The following is a 17,474-nucleotide window of genomic DNA, read 5'->3' on the forward strand; positions in this document are numbered from 1 at the left end:
CGTGCAAAACACCCCGAGCAAGCAGGCGTGCAAGACCCTGCGTGCAATCCCCTGTGTAATGGGTGAGCAAAGCCCTCCCTGGAGGCCTCCTGTGCAGCTGGGCGTGCAGAGCGGTGCTCGGGTCCCCGTAGGCCAGGCCCAAAGCCTCCCTTGCAGCGCCCCCCTGCAAAGGTGCTAAACCTCCTGCTGCAGCGCAGCCCGGGCGACTGCGCGTGCAGAAAACGAGCGTGCAAAACGAGCAAACAAACCGCGTGCAGAAAACAGGTGTGCAAAATGAAGAAACAAACCGTGTGCAGAGAACGGGCGTGCAAAATGAACAGAAAGAAACGCATGCAGAAAACGCGCGCGCAAAAGAAGCGAGCAAAGAAACCGCACGCAGAAAACGGGCGCGCAAAAAGCGCGCGCGCCCGCGCAGACCCCTCTCCCGCGCAAGGAGGAGCAGGCCACGCCCCCCGCCACAAAGGCCACACCCCCAAGAAAAGCGACACGCCCCTCAACTTCAAGCCACGCCCCCAACACGAGGCTCCGCCCCTCCGGCGCAAGGCCACGCCCCGTCGAGTCCCCTTTATGAAAAGCCTCGCTTTTGACGGGCAGCGCGGGCAGCCAATGGGAGCGCGCCTGCGCCGCCGTCTCCCGCCGCCAATGGGAGCGGCCGCGGCCCGCGGAAGCCCCGCCCCGGCGGCGGGGGGCGTGTCCTCGCGGAGGGGGCGCCATGCGCCATGTCATGGAGGCTCAGTGTGCGGGCGGCCATTGAGGGTGTCGGAGCTGCGCGCGGGCCAGGGCGGTGGCGGCGGCGCCTGCCGGCCTCCCTCCCGTCCCGCGCTTCTCGCAGCGCCCCCGGGCCTGCCGTGCCCTGCCCTGCGCGCCCGGCTTCCCTCCCCGGCGCGGGAGCGGGGCGGCGATGGAGATGAAGAAGCGCATTAACCTGGAGTTGCGGAACCGCGCGCCCGAGAAGGTGAGGGGGGCAGCGGGCCGCAGGAGGGGGGTTGCGCGGCCGCCTCGGCGCTGCCGGCGGCTCCGCGCGGCCCGGCCCGGCCCCTCCGCCCTATCTGGGTCAGCTGTGGCGCAGGAGCCCCGCGGGCGCGGGCGGCGCTTCCGGGCGGCCCCGGGGCGCTCGGCGCCCGCTCGCTCCCCCCTCCGGCCGCCGCCAACTTCGCCTCGGCCCCCCCGAACTTTGGGGTGGGCTCCGGGAGGAGGAGGAGGGGGCGAGGCCGCCGCCTCCCTACGATCCCGCAACTTTTATCCCTTCGTTTTTTTTTGTCGTGTTTTCCTCTTTCCAGCGGAATTTGCCCAACTTCGTCCCCGCAGGGAAGGGCATCCAATGCCCCCCGATCCATGTTGGGTTTCCTGGAGCGATTTTTTTTTCTCTACTATATATTTTTTCTTTTTTTTCCCCTTTCCCCGGGAGTTTTGGGACCGTTCGGGCCGGATCGGGCCGGTCCGAGCCCCCCGCGTGGCCCCCCCGGCCCCTTCCCGCTTCCCGCCGCGCGTTACCTTCCCCCCCGCTTCATATTTCCCCGCTTTTCCTCTCTTTTCCCCTCAAAAACACACGCAGAAAGTGGTGGCTTCTGTCCCCGGGCCGCTGAAACGGCCCCAGAGTGATGAAAACGGGGCCAAAATTCCCAATTCCGGCGTGCGCTTCCCGAATCTGTGGCAGGTCCTTCTAAAAGGCCTGGTTACACTTTTAGGCTTGAGGATGCTCCCATTGCTCCCTGGGGAAGTTTGTTTGTTTAATTATTCCTTTTTAAGCCTCTTTGCTTTTCTTTTTTTGAAGAAAACACAAAATATCAGGACTTTTCTGCGAAGCTGACAAATTCGGCCACGAGTTTAAATGCTGTTTCCCCCCATGACGCGGGAAAGTGCCTTTAAAATCGTGTTTAAAAGCACGCGGGGGGGAAGCTGGAGTCACGTTAACAGCCTTTGCTGCGCGTAGGGTGCTCCACGGTACATAAAATAATATAAAGTTGATTGGATGCTCCTTGTCTCAAAGCATGAGGTCTTCTTGGATCACGCGTTTCGGGGGCAAAAGGAGGTTATTTTGTTGTGCTGAATTAACCTGCTTAACCCTAAAAGAGGCTTCAGAAATAAATGTTCGATATTGGATCGTGCGCAATTATTAGGACTTGGGGAAGGATTGGGGTGTGCAGGGTGGTGGTTTGGGTATGTAAGGGAACACAAACTGATGGAGAGGAAGTTTTTTCCTCTGTAAATGAGTCTCAGCCGCCGGAATTACCCGTTGGTGCTCGTTGCTCCCGGTGTGATCGGGGTTTTGCTGGAACCGGCGCGTTGTATTTGCTGAGCTGTCAGGTCCTGTGTGTGTTTGTGGTGTTTGTGCTGCTCCACCGCGTTGTGGGGCAGTGTTGGGATGCTCGAGTTTCCTTTGGGAATGTCCACGTTTTGCAGCGTTCGAAACGCCCTGGAGAAGGGGAACTGTTGCATGCTGCTCAAAAAGAGGTAGTTCTGCGCCTTCCGACCCCAAATAACTGCAATTCTGGTTTAAATGAAGCACAATCCAGGTGTGTCTGAGTTGCTTCAGCGACGCGCATTAAACAAGTGGCTTTATGTCCTCTCCAAAGGTGACGGAGCTGGTGCTCGACAACTGCCGATCCAGCAACGGCGAGATAGAAGGGCTGAACGATTCCTTCAAAGAGCTGGAGTTCCTGAGCATGGCCAGCGTGGAGCTGACGTCGCTAGCCAAACTCCCCACGCTGAGCAAGCTCCGAAAGGTACCGCGGAACGGCGCCGGGCACCGAATCCCGGGAATCTTGGCATCTCCCACCTCGTTTGCGTCCCGCTGGAAGCGTTTGGGGAGCACCATGCCAAGCTGGGAGGTGTTTTGGGGAGACGTAAAATGGTTTTGGGCATCTCTAGTTAATTATGTCCGAATTACTTGTGGTTAACGACTCGCAGAACACTTGATGCTTGTTTGTCACAAATGGGAAGGTCGCTCGTGTCTTTCTGGATGCTAATGGTTGATATGTGTGTTTTTCCTTTGGACACTGAAGTATGTTTGCAGGTTGCTGACAAAATAACATCTCGCAGTGAATTCCGGTCTTATGTATTCAACTAAACTAGAGTTTAGGTGTCAAAAACCATGAGAATTATGAAATACTCCTTAAAGTTTCATAGCAAACTTAGAGGAACTTCCTGGCTGTGAAAGTGCCCATTAACACAACTGTGTGCTGACTTGTGTGACTAAACTGCAGAGTTAGAGAGGAGAATATTGAAAAATGAAGTTGTCTGAATCTGATAGGGAGGATGCAACCATTTAACTACATAATTCTCTCTGTGTGATAGCTGGAATTGAGCGACAACATAATTTCCGGAGGCTTGGAGGTCCTCGCAGAAAGATGTCCAAATCTCACGTATTTAAATCTAAGTGGCAACAAAATCAAAGATCTTGGCACTGTGGAAGCTCTTGTAAGTATGAGGTGGTGGCACTAATTGGAAATTTACATCTAATAAGTATTTTCATAAGGAAGAATGAATAGATTTTTGCAGCAATGGTACAGGCATCGCTGCCAGGACTGTGCATAAAATGTCCTTAAAAGCTGGATAGAAGACTGTGTGGTTTAAGCTAATGTTATATAGGGAATAAGCAGATACAAAGGTATAATGTCATATGGGTTTTACCTGCTTCTATCCCTTTTCAGCACGATTGAAATCGTGAAAAATCAATTTTTTTTCTTCCCTATATTCTGTATTTTCTCTCTGGACAGGTCAGGAAAAATTGATTATGTGGTGTGGTAGGTTTGTCAGGATTCCAGTTAGTTCTGACTCGATTAACTCAAGCTCGTGGTTATTAGAGACACCACTTGTAAATGCCCCATTGTAAAATTCTTCCTGCATTAGTAACGGGATGTACTGAATAAGGCATTTTTGAACTTCTGTTTTGTCTTTGATACAAAACTGGCCCAGTTTTGTATCGCTGATCCTCTGTGTTCACTGGTTAAAGTATAATTTGTCTAATAAGCGACCGCTTAAGCTTTTATTAAAACTGCAAAGTGATGAGGATGTGTGTATGGGGCAGTTGTTTAGGAGCCTGCCTGGAAAGCAATGGGATAGGGAAGCTGCTAATATCTGTCATTACCAGGTCTGGGTTTTGCACCCATCTTGCCAGCTAGATGGTCTTTTTTAGGACTTTTTAGTCTACTTATTTTTAGCTCTGCTCATAGATACTCTCTATCTGCTTTCGCAGCACTATGACCCAGGGGAGAGCAAGTAAAGTAGTTATAATGCTCTATAGGTGAAACATTTTGTGCCTGCTAGGGTGTGCACGTGGGGGTTTTCTGTTATATGCAAAGCCTAGAAAGGTAAGAATGGGCAATTCTCTAGCTTTTATTATTTGAAAAGCAAATTTTGGAGAATGCTGTCCTTGGAAATGTCTCCTGCTTGCTCTCCATGAGATGCCTGTCGGTGAATTTGTCCAGCCATGTGCTGCAAGGAGCTGGAGTTAAATTTTTATGCAATCCAAAGCAGCGGGTGCACGATGCTTCCCGAGCACCACGCGGTCGCGTCAATGAGAAGGAGAAAAGAAACTTTGTGTCTGTTTTTCAGCAAAATCTTAAAAACTTGAAGAGCCTCGACCTGTTCAACTGTGAGATTACAAACCTCGAGGACTACAGAGACAGCATTTTTGAGCTGCTGCAGCAAATCACCTACCTAGATGGGTTTGATCAGGAAGATAATGAAGCACCGGACTCTGAGGATGATGAGGGTAACTTCCTGAAATGAACTGTAGCTAGAAATAGTATCCTGTGATACAGATGGGCTAGAGCAGCTCCTTGAATGCACTAGCACACTATTGTGCACTTATTTTTTCAAGCGCAGACTTCTCAAACACATCCACTATTGAAATACTGTAATACAGTAGGAAAACCCCAGTTGAGTGTTCTTACAGAAGGCTTTTAAGCATATTCTTACAAAGATGTAAATATTCTGCAAGTAAGTTACTGCCACTAGCAGAGCACTTGCCCCTACTGAATGATATGAAGCAAGGGGGTTCCTCCCACTATTCCATAGGAAAACTATAACTTTATTTTTTTGCCTATGGAAAGTGTTACCAACTTGATTTGGGTTGGATCTGAGAGTGATTATACGCTCCAGACACAGAAATAAAATGCAAGGTGGTCTCCTCTGAACTGTAGGTTTTCCAGAGTTCTGAAAAGTGATTAAAAAATAGATGACTCTAGTATGTTGAGCTGGTTTTGCCCTTAAAAGTTTTAGGTTTGATTCTGCAGGGAGGCCTCTCCCCTCTGAGGAGTGCCTTCAGGTCCCTTGCAGGAGTTAGCACAAGTAGTTGTGTTGCATGTTGAGAACTTTGCCTTAAGCCTCTCTTCATGGGGGAAAAATGATAAAAGTTAACTTAAAATCCTGCTTGTTTCCTATGTATTGTTTACATTAACAACTCTTTTAGATAAACTGTCTTAATTAGCTTAAGCTAGCATTTGCAAACTTGCATGAAGAGGAACTTAAACCTTTAGCTGTACGTAATAGGAGTGTCTCTTCTTGTATTCAGAAGGTGATGAAGATGATGACAATGAAGATGAGGGTGAAGCTGGTCCACCAGGGGAGTATGAAGAGGAGGATGATGAAGATGATGGAGGTTCTGATTTGGGGGAAGGAGAAGAGGAGGAGGAAGTCGGTCTTTCGTATCTGATGAAAGAGGGAATCCAGGTAAAGTTGGTCAATTTTGCTGAATCCAAGAAACGAAGAGAAACTTCCTACAGATCTGTGTTTTAACTTAAACATATAAACACTGAGCATTATCAGCCTGTATGTGTGCAGGACATATATACAGGATATGTACACAAAAGGATGTTTTAGAGAGGCCTTCACTGTTCCTGAAATATAAAACATTGGCTTGAACATGAGCGATGGCTTTGAACGACGGAGGTGCTTCTGGCCAACTTCCAAGACATGATTCATTTCTATCCCACTCTTAAATGTTGCAGCATACTTAGGCTCTTCTCTCTATAAGCAAACAAAGCAGTGTTCCCCCAGCATTTTGAAACTGCACTGCTACAAATTAGTCTGTCAGAATAGAAATATATGTTTTGTAGATTATCTTTTGGAGAAGAGAAGAAAATACCTTGATCGGGGGAATGGAGAGAAAGAAGTAGCAGCAAGTTGTGAATGGATTCTTATAGAAATAAGCTAGCTGTGCTTAAATTATTATTGCACAGAGAAAATCTAGGGAGTCCTAATCTTAGTCCTCTCCATTTGACAACTAGAAGGGTTTCTAATAAGAGAGATTTCTAATAAGACAATGCAAGGTGTGGATTTTGTGTGTAATTCTCTTTGCAAGCAGCCCTGGCGTTTCCCTTCTGAAAATAAAGTGGCCATCACTCCCATTACTGTAATTCTTCATAAGAGTTTACTACATTATCAGCTGAATTCCACACAAATGTGCAAAAACCCTACAACTAAACTCTTTTGTGTTCCTCGTTTTGTTTTGTCCACCAGTTCTTTTAGCTGGTGCTTGTTTGGGTCGCTGTCTTCTCTAGGTTTGTGAGTCACCCAGCTGTGACCGTATTTTAAAGGTGTTTAAAACCATGGCACTTCTGATGATGGTGCAGCAAAAGCTGATACTGAGTTTGTAAGGAACAGATGGTGGTCAAGGTGAAGTGCTCGAGTTCTAGTTTGCTGACTTTCTCCTGCATTTTGGGAAGTGAAATCATGCCCCATTCTCGTTGCCCTGGATTAATCCAGGGTGTTTTTGGTTCCTGTGTTGGAACTATGGGTGGATGTCGGATAGAAACATGAAAGCGTTAACGATTGCATTTGGTACGTTGAGTATAAAAGTGGGATTTTGAACTTCTGCTCAGGATCAGCATTTAGCCAAAACTCAGTATGCTACAATATTTAAAATAATTGCACATTTTTGTAAAGGATGAAGACGATGATGACGACTACGTTGAAGAAGGAGGTGACGAGGAGGAGGAAGGTAAGCTCTCTGCTGAGTATTAAAGCTGTGGCTAAAACACTTGATTCTTGATCACTGTCTAGGTGATTTGTCTTGGGAGGTATGTTAAGTATTTTAGAATGGTTTTAAGCAAGAATTCAAGTCAAGCAGGTAATAAAGTAACTGCAGTATTTGGTATTTTTGTCTACTTGTAAAATTAAAAATACAGAAGAAATGACAGCTCTCCAAGTCTTTTGTTGAAGCAGTTTTCTAAGATGAAAGAAACTGGATCGTCTACACAGGCAGAAATGTTAATTCACCAACGTAGAGAGGAAAGGCACTCCTCTGTGTACTTTTCCATTATAATTTACATATATTTAAAACACCTTATTTAATACAGCAGGGGCTGAAAGTGGCTTCTCCAGTAAGGGAATAATGGATAATGAAGATGATGGTTTATCTTGTTTTAGGAGGTATCATGTATTAAATATGTAAACCTGCTGTGGAAGCGGTGGTGTTCTTGGAGAGTGATAGTTTCTCCTTGATATTTTCCAGAATGTGAAGTTCTCTGCACACAAGCGGGTTACTTGAGTATTTTTTCCCCCCCCATACAGCAACTTCTTTATCTTTTTGTGATTAAGAGAGCTGTAATAAAATGAACAGGTCAAACACAGTACTTTTTTTTTTTCCTTCACCTTTTTTGAGCTTTTCAAGCCTTCAGGGCAGGAATCACAGTTTGGTTTGAAGATCTGAGTCTGTTCGGAATCACCAGAACAAAAGTCACTCTATTGGTAAAATTTGTTGTTGCTTTTTAGGCCACTGTCAATGAACTTGTCTAATGATTAGGAACTCTGTCCCAATCTTAAGGCTATTCATAGCAGCAAAACTTTGAGTTCTGGGGGGGTCATTCTGCCTGCTTCCACGTCTGTATAAACTAAGCAAATTCAAGAATTTCTAGGAATTCTCACTAGGCTAGTAAGCCCTCTGATCTGGATGCTTGGCTTAATGGAGTAGGTTTGGGAGATTTTTCTTGCCCTTGACAAACTGCAGTTTTGAACTAGTGGTGCAGATTCTTCCCTCTACCAAATGCAGCATACAAATCTATTAAGGCAACAAAGGCAATCGGGATGGCTAATTGTGGAGGCCTGCATTACACTGGAGTCCGTTGCGAGTTGCAACAGCTAATTAGCCAGGAAATGACTGCTGGAAAATAAATTACTGTATTTGGCCAAATTGCAATTCATGGTTTTGCCACAAGAGCGCATAGTCCCCTGACTTGATTAAGTGTATTTCTAGGAATAAGCTGATTTTTTTTTTTTTTCATGCAAGAGGCTTAGAGTAGCTTTTTAGTTGGGGAGAGAATGCAGTGTATTTAATTTGGTTGTTGCAGAAACTTAGATTTCGAGTTTGGGGGTTCCAGAAACTAAAGGAAACACAAAAACATCATTTTAGTTCTACAATCTATGTTAAATTATAGCACACATAGCATTAAATTCAGAAGCACATAAATGCACTTCATATTGGTAATTTCTGTATGGAATGTCACATGCTTAGTTTGTATTTAGTTTAATATGGTCTGCATGAATTATTCACAGTAATGTAAACTGATCTTTTTTTGAGAGCTGTTATTCAGACATGTTAGTGCTAGTAACTAGAAGTAAGGAGAAATCTTATTTGTTTCTTTTTTTAAGTGTCTTAACATTTGATATCCGAACAGAAAATAATGAGCTGTATGCATGTCTTCTTTCCTTAGCAGAGGGTATTCGAGGGGAGAAGAGGAAACGAGACCCTGAAGATGAAGGCGAGGAAGAGGATGATTAATTTGTTAGAGACATGAGTAGGACCAGACTCTTAAGTTACAGAATACGCAATAGTGATTATGCAGATCTGTATGTCTCCATGTACCATAGATGTCCCTACAGAAGATATGTTAACTTTTTATAGGAAAAGTGTGGTTTTACTATTCTTGCCCTTTTTATCATTCCAAATAAGATATAATAGCCTGTTAGTGAACCTATGTGTAGAAAACAGTTTCCAGCCCTATAATCACTGAAGCCATTGTCACTTTTCCCCTAGAATTTTATTTGGAGCTCTTTAATTTTATACAAGCTTGCTGTGTTGGTCATCATTAGCCTGGAGTTACAACATTCATTTTACATTGGTTTAGTATTGTGGATTTCTTTCAAGATTTTAAAGTTTTTATACGGAAAAAGCTCAAGTCAGAAATGCTATATGACAAACTCAAGGCTGCCTCAAATGAGAAGTTTGGTCATAGCCTGAGTTTACCAGGGATTCCATTTGAAATCAACAAGTAGATTAGATCTTTATTTCAGCTTTTTAGAATGTGATTTCTGTATTTTTTTGGTCTTCCCTCCCATTTTGTGTGTTACATTGCAAAGCTTAAGCAGGTTTCAAAACACTTTTTTTTTTCTGCATGTTCAGAAGTTCAATGTTTGCTGGAGCATTCACTAGATACATCCTTGAAGGTATCTTGGCAAACTGAAAGGGTCACGATCCTTAAACTTTTCTCCAAAATACACAGTCATTGCAGGTATTAACTGTTAAAAACTATGGATTATTTACTGTTTTGTTAAAAGTCTTTGCTCAGCTTTCACTTCCCTAGCTCCTACGTTGTCGTTTCAGTAATTCTGCAGCCATTGCAGTGTTTGGCTATATGCATTTCTAATGCAAAAATTAACGGGTAACTCCTTCAAGCACACTTTTCCAAACAAAAATACCCACTTTTGTAGAATCATTGAAGGGGGGAAGATAACTTTAAGTTGGGTCTTTCTTTGCAGCTCTCCTTTTGAACTTTTAAAATCTGCTTGTAGGTAAAACATTCAAGTTAATGTACATACTAATTAATAGTATAGGGGCATTTTTTTATATTGAACGGCTGCAGGAACTTGTTTGGTTACATACAGCTGGTGGTGAGTACAGGCAACATTCAGACAGGCTTTTTTCCAGCAGCCTGGTTGTGACCAACAGCTCTCAATTCTGCCCCAGTGGATCCACGTGTTGCATTTGAGCTGCTGCAAAACAAGTTCCAGCATAGAGCATTCCTCTTTCAGTCATGATTTGGATTGAAAACAGTAGTGTTGATTAAAAGCTAATCTACATTGTTTCACGTAGGTACTGAACCAAATATCACACAGCTTTATTCAAGAGACTTATTTTTTTATCTGTCTTGGCTGACAATAGCTGTCACTAAACTGGGGGGAGACACCAAGGGTGGGGAAGGAGGAGATTTTTTGGACCTAGGTAAAAGAGCCAGTCACCCACAGATCAGTTACCTGTGGATATTAAGGCATTTCACACACTAGCAGACTTTAAATGCAACTTCCAGCTCGTAAATCAAGTTTAGATACTGCAGGGTTGAAGTTCTGCAATGCCCAGTTTCTTGTGTGTGGTGTTTTTGTTTTTTTTTTCCCCAAATAGAGCCTTAAATCCTAGTTTCTCATGTAGTTGTAAAGCATAGCCAGCCATCAAAGGCATTTGAATTGAAACGTGTCTGGCAGATGGCAATATATGTAGAAATCAACTGACAAAATGGGTTTGACCTTTTTTTTATTTTAATGAGTATCTGTAAAGACACTAGAAAAGTAGTGGTGAAACTACATTTGCAACCACAATCTAAGTTCCTGTGTTTGTGTGTGAATACTGAATGAATAGAAAACTTAGGTAAGTGCACACCCTATTTTGTCGTGGAGGCTCTGTGTTCAAGGCAGTTGCTTTGTGTTCAGCTTGGAGATAGTAAGGTGTTTTTCCCATGTTTTTGCTTATTTTGTAGTCTCAGTGAATGAGTGACACACATTATTTATAAACATGTACTTCTGAGTACCTCATTATCAGGTTTTTCCTTAACTATCTTGTACTGATGCATCACATTGAGTTAGTTTGAAATGGAAAAGAATATTATTTTGACAGATTGCAGTTAGACTTCAGTGAACAAGTCCAGGTTTAACATTGGGTAAGTAGATAGAGTCAGACCTTCCCGAAGATGGAATTAATGCTTCCTAAATACAGCTTGCAGTGTAGTGCATCAGCCACTACATCTAAAAATCTGAGCCTCACACAGAACTTACTTCCTAAGTAACCTTGTCTTTTTTTCCCCCTCAGTGTTACCATCTAAATAGAGCTTCATATTTGTCAGCTTGGCATGCAATTAAACAGCAGAGCATTTTTAAGAAGTAATACAGAGCCTCCAGATAACTTTTGAAACCTTTTTGCTTGGTGGGTGGTCTTTTCATGCAAATATGTAAGGGTGGGTTTTATATTTTGTAGAGGTTTTGTCCTATTTTAATGCTCTTTGTATGGCAGTATGTATATAGTGTGTTTCAGTTCCTTATCAAACTCTTTCCTTAAACTTTGGAGTAACTGATTTTGTGCAACTGTGTTTTGAATAAAGCCATGACAGTGTTAAATTAAAGAAAACAACCCTGCAGCACTCTTCTGATAACTTTTAGTTGTAACAAAACATGTTTCTTCCCCATGTGTGCTGTAAATTTTAAATTAAAGTTTTCAAACTGAATTATTTCAAATAAATTCGGACTATTGTATTGGATTACTTTCAGTATGTACAGCTGTTCAGCAGAGAAGGCTCTATTGCCTAAGGAATGGAGTAAGAGGCAATGGTTTGCTTCTGCTATATCTGCATTAATTGAAAACCTTCTGCAGAATTGTGCATTTTCCATGTTTGGAGGACGGACACCTATGAAAAGCTCAAAAGTGGTGTGTGAGTTCACTCAATGTTTCCAGGTGAGTTTAACACAGAGGGGAGTGCTGGGGTTTTGCATATGATATAAACTGGTACCATTCAGGCGTAGTTTAGCTATGCTAGTCTAAGTCTTATGAAACAAAACTGAAAATCAGGAGCCTGTTTACATGTTGTTCTTGATAAACATTGACTGGATGTGCCTAACACTGTTCTTTCAAGATGTTGCTTTGGTCTCTGGAACTTGCTGCTTGTTCAAGCAGTTTTAAAAAGCTGCTGCTCCTCCAGAGCCTAGACATAGTACTGTTTTTACTTTGGGATTAAGCCAGGATTCCTGGCAAAAATCCCCTGCATGCACTTCAGAAAATGAGTAACTAAACAGGCTTTTCTACTAGATGAGTGATTAGGCAAGAAAGCAGGGGGGTTTGTTGGTTTATCACCAGTGTGAAGAAGGGATTGCATTTTCATCTTTTGGTGGCTTGTTCCCAGGGAACTTAGTTGCTCTATGGATGCCTTAGGATGGCAACAGTGAAAGCCGAGTGTATCTTTTGTGGGGATACCTGGGATTTACGTGAGCTAGAGCAAGGCGGCTCCCGTGATGCATGCATGGCAAAGGAGAGGAGAGGAGGCTCAATGCGGTGTAGGCAGGTCTGCAAAATCGGGAAAAACTTGAGGCGCTGCTGCCGTGGGCTGACGGGCTCCTGAGCTCGTCCTGCTCGGAGGCTCCTTCTTGTCACGACCTGCAGCAAACCACCCTCCCTGCGCTGCAGGCTGCCAGTCTCCCTTTCACAGAAAAGCGAGTGTATTTTAAAGTCAACTAAGACTTTTAAAGACAACTAAGGCCCTGAGAGAGGAGATTTTTCCACAGGTTCTTCTCGAAAGGCTAAAAATGGACCAGGCTCCTCCCGGCTCCCGCAGGGGCGCGCTCCCGCCGTCCATTTTGTCGCAGTGAGGGGAAGCTCCGATGGAGGATGACGGCCGTGCGCCTTCCTCCTTCCTGCTTCTCCTCCCCCCGCCATTTTTTTGTTTTGTTGCCCCTCTCGGCCGTTATCTCCCCGGGGCAGCGGGGCCGCTTCCCCTTCCCTCCCCTTCCTTCCTCCCCCGGCGCCGGGGCCGCCCCCCGCGGCGCGGGCGGGAAGCCGCGGGGTCCCCCGCGCCGCGCCGCAGGGGCCGCGCCCGCTCATTGGCCGGGATTTGCCGCATTTCCGCCCCGCTCGGGGCGCTGGCCCCGCCCCCCCGCCGCCTCTGAGGCGGCGCGAGCGCGTCCCCGGCCGCCATCATGAACGACCCTTCCCAACGGCGCCTCCTCGCTTCCCCCCGGGCCGCGCTCGCCCTTTCGAGGCGCCCGCTCGTTTCGTGGCAGAGGGGAGGCGTGTCGAGAGGGGTGAGGGAAGGAAGCGCCGGCCAAGCGCCTCGTTTCCATCTTAAAGCGCTGCTCGGCTCGCTGTCGTCCCTCCCTCCCGCAGGGAGCCCTTTCCTGTTAGTTGGTGTGAGCTCCGTGCTGGTGTTTACTGAAAAACAGGAGGTAGCTCCCAGTGCACGCAGAAGACAAGTGTTAAGTCCTCATCACAAAAGTCTTATTTCAGTGCCCTGCAGGGTCAAGGAGAAGTTTAATGGGGCTTTGGTATGAATGCTGTAGGTGAAAATGTGAAAAAAATCCTCCCCACTTAAGTGTAGCAACTAGAGGTTTGTAAGCATTTGTTTCCAGACAAGTAACTGCTGCAGGTGAAGTTGATCTCTATTTCACAATTTTGATCCTCTTTCCCCACGGAACAGGGCAGAGATGCTGGGTTACCTCACAATTTCCCATCTTTCTCACTTCCTTCCCTCCTGGCCGCCATTGGTATTACTTAATTTCAGTCAAATCCAGTGCAATTGCTGTCCCAAATGAATTTGGAATACCTTTCACACAAGCAGGTTCCTAGCTCAGGGGAAGATGGTCTCAGTGCACATGCAGAGCAGGAGGATGATATTTTTTCTTTTTTTTCCTTTGGACAGCAGGGCATGCAATTGAATGAGGGGTGCCGGAGCCCTGGAACAGGCTGCCCAGAGAGGTTGTGGAGTCTCCTTCTCTGGAGATCTTCAAACCCGCTTGGCCGCAGCCCTGTGCCACGTGCTCTAGGTGACCCTGCGTGTGCAGGGGGCTGCACTGGATGATCCCTAGAGCTCCCTTCCAACCTCAACCATTCCGTGGGCGCTAGGAATGAGGCTTAGTGATTGCTGCTTCTGAGCAAACTGCTGTGTCCTTCCCTCCGCAGGTGCCCTCCGGTGTCAGCAAACACTTGTTCCTGCTTTACCTGTATAAGACTAAGAACAGATGTCACAACCTTCTGCTCCCTCTTGTGCGCATCCTCTCTAGACCTGCCCAGGACAGGCATCTTTTTCTCCACTTAACTTCCTGGCTATTTAACCCTATGTGAGGTAAGATTTTACACAAAATGGTTTAGTTTGATCCGTAACGTTTACTTTGTATCCAGAACTGATGTAACTAGCTGGTGCTATTCCCACACATTCCAAAATCATGAGTTAGCTTGCTTTTCCTACGATCTCCTTCCCCCCAAATGAAATTAGCCTCAAAAGTCATACGGTTAAAATACAAAAACATGAGGGTTATTGTGTTCCTCTCAATGTCTGGCCTTGAAGGAGCATGTTTTCAAGTTTCCTTTTTTTTCAAGTGATAAAAAGGAAGCTGAGATACTCATGCATTCACATGATTTCAGGAATTAAGGCTTGAAGGGTAAAATACTATCAGCTGTAAGGTAAAGTAATGGCATTTATCAGAAAAAGGCCCACATGGAACAGTAAACAGTGTACAGTGTATTCGCGGCATTAGAGTTAGTAGCGTATACTAAAAAAGTACATAACCTCACCAATCAAAAACATTACCAATGTCTGAACCAGCAGAATGAGATCAGCTCAGAAATCAGCTTAGAAAGAGAAAAACAATCTTAAAATTCTTTTTATTTCTCTTCCAAATTCTGAGACTGTTACTTGTGCTTGGCGTTGCTGCCTGTGCAGGATTATAGTGTATTTTAAGTACACATTCATCCTCTGCATTTGTTGTTTGCTGATGGGTAGTCAGGGCAAGCAGCTGCCCTGGGTGATGACGCCTAGGACTGCACCAGAAGAAGTCGGCGTTAGCAGCTGCTTCGAGCAGGATGGCAGTAAATTTGTCTGTGCGTCGCACAGCCTGCGGCACCGAAAATCCTGGTGCTGCTCCTGGTGAGGGATTTCTTTCATTCAAGTTGTAGCTCTGTCTTAAGTAACAGTTTATAGTATTCTTCAATTTCTCCCTTGAGTGTCTTCATTTTTTTTTAAGATCCCCAAAATAACTGAGAAAACCCTTTCTTCATGCTTCTATTTTAACTGCCAAAATGGGGGAGAAGCCAGAAATAGATTTATAGCTGCAAGAGCAAACCAGAAGAAAACCAGATTATACCTAAAAGCTGGGAGCTCTTGGCACTGAGGGGAGGGATTCTGTTCCAGAAAACAAATGACCACAGACTTCATATTTGTTTTTGTATTGGGAGAGAAATGGTATTTTTCCTCTATTAATGTAAAATGTTAAGTGTTAAATTTGATGTGTGTATCCTTCTCTGGTAAGTTTAATTAAGTTAAAATAATCGTACAAGGAGCAGCAAAAGAGAGTTTCTCAATGAGAAAATGGCCTTGGTTTAAACAAAACTGAACACCTCTGGTAGTCAACAGAGTGTGAGTAGTTCCTCCAAGCCGCAGTTAAGAGCAGGCACTTCATGTAGGTGCATCACGTTTAACCCTGTGTAATTTAGGCTTTATATAAAGTGTGATCCAGAAACCAAGAAAATATCTGCACAGTGTGTGTTGCGTTGCCTGCAGAGAAGGCCAAAGTCACTGTTTAATCAACATGATGCCTTTACTCGTAGATACACATACACCCACTCTCCACCCTTTCCTTTTGTTCCTCCTTCCTTAGCAGGAAAGCAGGTAAAGATGATTAATTTCTACTATTGTAGTAGAATGGCAATTCCAAGCCTTTGAGGGATCTCACAACACCGGCAATCCCATTCCTTTGGGATTGGAGAATCAATATACTGATAGGAACTGCAGAAACTCCTCTGACCATCAGTGTGTTTGTGGGATTCTTGTCAGTTTGGTCCTGTGCTTTTGCCTTGCTCCAAGAGAGGGACCATTTGAGGACCAGGAGGCCCACATGCCACAGCAGACTCACACCAGTCAGTTGACACATTTCATTATGTTTGTATGTTTGCCTAATCACTTACTACAAGGAGAAGTATATCATGGATGTGCATGGTGGTGTATCTCCTGCTACCATCATACAAGGCTTTAGAACAAATCTTGAAGAGTGATTAAAGACATGGGGGTTATGAAGGAGATGGAATCATTTTCTCCCATCCGTGGGAATTTCCCTTTCTTGGAGTACTGGGGACAAGCAGAGAGAATCTTTAATCAGGAACCTAAGGTTGGAAGGAAGCTCCTGGATAAAATGATATTGATGTTAGCATGTTTGTATAGTGAGTGCTGCAAATCAATTTTAGAATCACATTTACTTTCAGCTTCATCGCAGTGATGACTCGCAACTGTGGCCCTACTTAAGCACACCATGGTATTTCTTCTTCATTTGTAACTAACGAGCTCCTATATTACAGCAAAAACTATTATTAGTACTGCAATACATGACTTTGGTAATTTGTGTTTCTGAGAAATATCAGGAACATTTTCTCTATCCATTCTTTTATCAGTTTAGAGTATCTACCCAAAAAGTGGTAGGATCAGACTTGCAAATGGGTAAAAATTCAAATGACACGATGAGTGTTCTTAAGTTTTTAATTCAAATGGCTATTCATGTCTTTGTGCTGCTCTGTTTTGTGCTAGAGGTTATAAAAACAATGTGGTATTTAAAACACCAAGAAAAACAGTTAACTCTTCTGCTTCAAAAAGCAAATTACCTCCCATTTAATAAAAAGTAGAGGTTGCATGCTGCATAGTTTATTAAATTTTCTTCCAAAGACAGTGTTGATTGGAATTCAGTTTCCATCAGGCACCTTTATCACAGTACACAGTATTAACCACAGTATTATTCCTCCAAAGTAGATTTAAATGACATGAAGTCAGCTTCTAATATCAGTGGTCTTGTTTCAAGATGTGATTTATAGTTTGCTACTTTTAATTAATTGCATATTATAAAATAATTTTCTGTAATTATAAGAAGGCATTTTGTGTAATGTCTACTAGTTTTCTGTTTGCATTTAAAACCCAGTAGGGTTTTAATAGGCAATAGGTTATGAAATTTCTGGTTATGTCTTGTAAGAATAGTGAATAATGTAGTGTACTAAAAAGATGAGGATATCCTATACATGCATATAATATCCGATTTTTTCCTATATACGTATATATAAACCAAAGTTTTTTATAGGCACTTACCGCTCATAGGCGCCAGAATTCATCTAAGTCAGCAGAGAATAGACTCAAATTCTCTTTTTTTTTTTCTTTTCTGTATAGCATTCAAGGGGTCAATCTGAGGCCAGTCACAGAACCAGACCCAATTCTAAACAATTAAGAAAAAATTCTCAAAGAGACAGAAGAGGAAGGTGTATTAAAAACAGGAGCAGACTGTGTATGTGGAAGGGATGTGTGTGAAAGGGGGCAGGCCCACCCAGGCTCTTCCATGTCTTGAAATCTTTTACCTATCTCGTCAAGGTATACCTTTTTTTTTTTAAAAAAAATGTTAATCACTGGGTGTAATCTCACCATCCAGTCCCGCTGCAGTTAATACAGCTCCATTTAACCTTAGCTCTTGGAGCACTTCAGGGTTTTGGTGTTGAAGATAAATGCATGTGTTTGGGGCTTGCTCTCTTT

General features: G+C 44.2%; 1 protein-coding gene across 2 annotated transcripts; it reads left to right on the top strand.

Annotated features, from left to right (window-relative positions):
* Positions 1-833: 833 nt before the first annotated feature.
* ANP32E (acidic nuclear phosphoprotein 32 family member E) lies at positions 834-10,601 on the top strand. 2 transcript variants are annotated; one of them, XM_088535503.1, is made up of 7 exons: positions 834-955; positions 2,577-2,726; positions 3,298-3,420; positions 4,558-4,717; positions 5,519-5,676; positions 6,892-6,946; positions 8,658-10,601. In XM_088535503.1, exons 1-7 carry the CDS (start codon positions 902-904, stop codon positions 8,723-8,725), a joined length of 768 nt encoding a protein of 255 aa, XP_088391629.1. In that variant the 5' UTR covers positions 834-901; the 3' UTR covers positions 8,726-10,601. The 2 variants fall into 2 exon arrangements, with proteins under 2 accessions (XP_088391629.1, XP_088391630.1); XM_088535504.1 differs by having other exon boundaries at positions 8,661-10,601.
* The last annotated feature ends 6,873 nt before the right edge of the window (positions 10,602-17,474 follow it).

Source organism: Tinamus guttatus, unplaced genomic scaffold, assembly GCF_059628265.1.
Source record: "Tinamus guttatus ecotype Peru unplaced genomic scaffold, ASM5962826v1 Tinamus_guttatus_pri_ptg000629l, whole genome shotgun sequence".
Taxonomy (NCBI): Eukaryota; Metazoa; Chordata; class Aves; order Tinamiformes; family Tinamidae; genus Tinamus; species Tinamus guttatus.

Excerpts from the sequence above, each read along its gene's own strand:
- ANP32E (XM_088535503.1), top strand. The coding sequence starts at position 902 with ATGGAGATGAAGAAGCGCATTAACCTGGAGTTGCGGAACCGCGCGCCC. Across the intron at positions 5,677-6,891 it reads TGATGAAAGAGGGAATCCAG|GATGAAGACGATGATGACGA; the intron begins GTAAAGTTGGTC and ends ATTTTTGTAAAG. Across the intron at positions 6,947-8,657 it reads AGGTGACGAGGAGGAGGAAG|CAGAGGGTATTCGAGGGGAG; the intron begins GTAAGCTCTCTG and ends TTCTTTCCTTAG.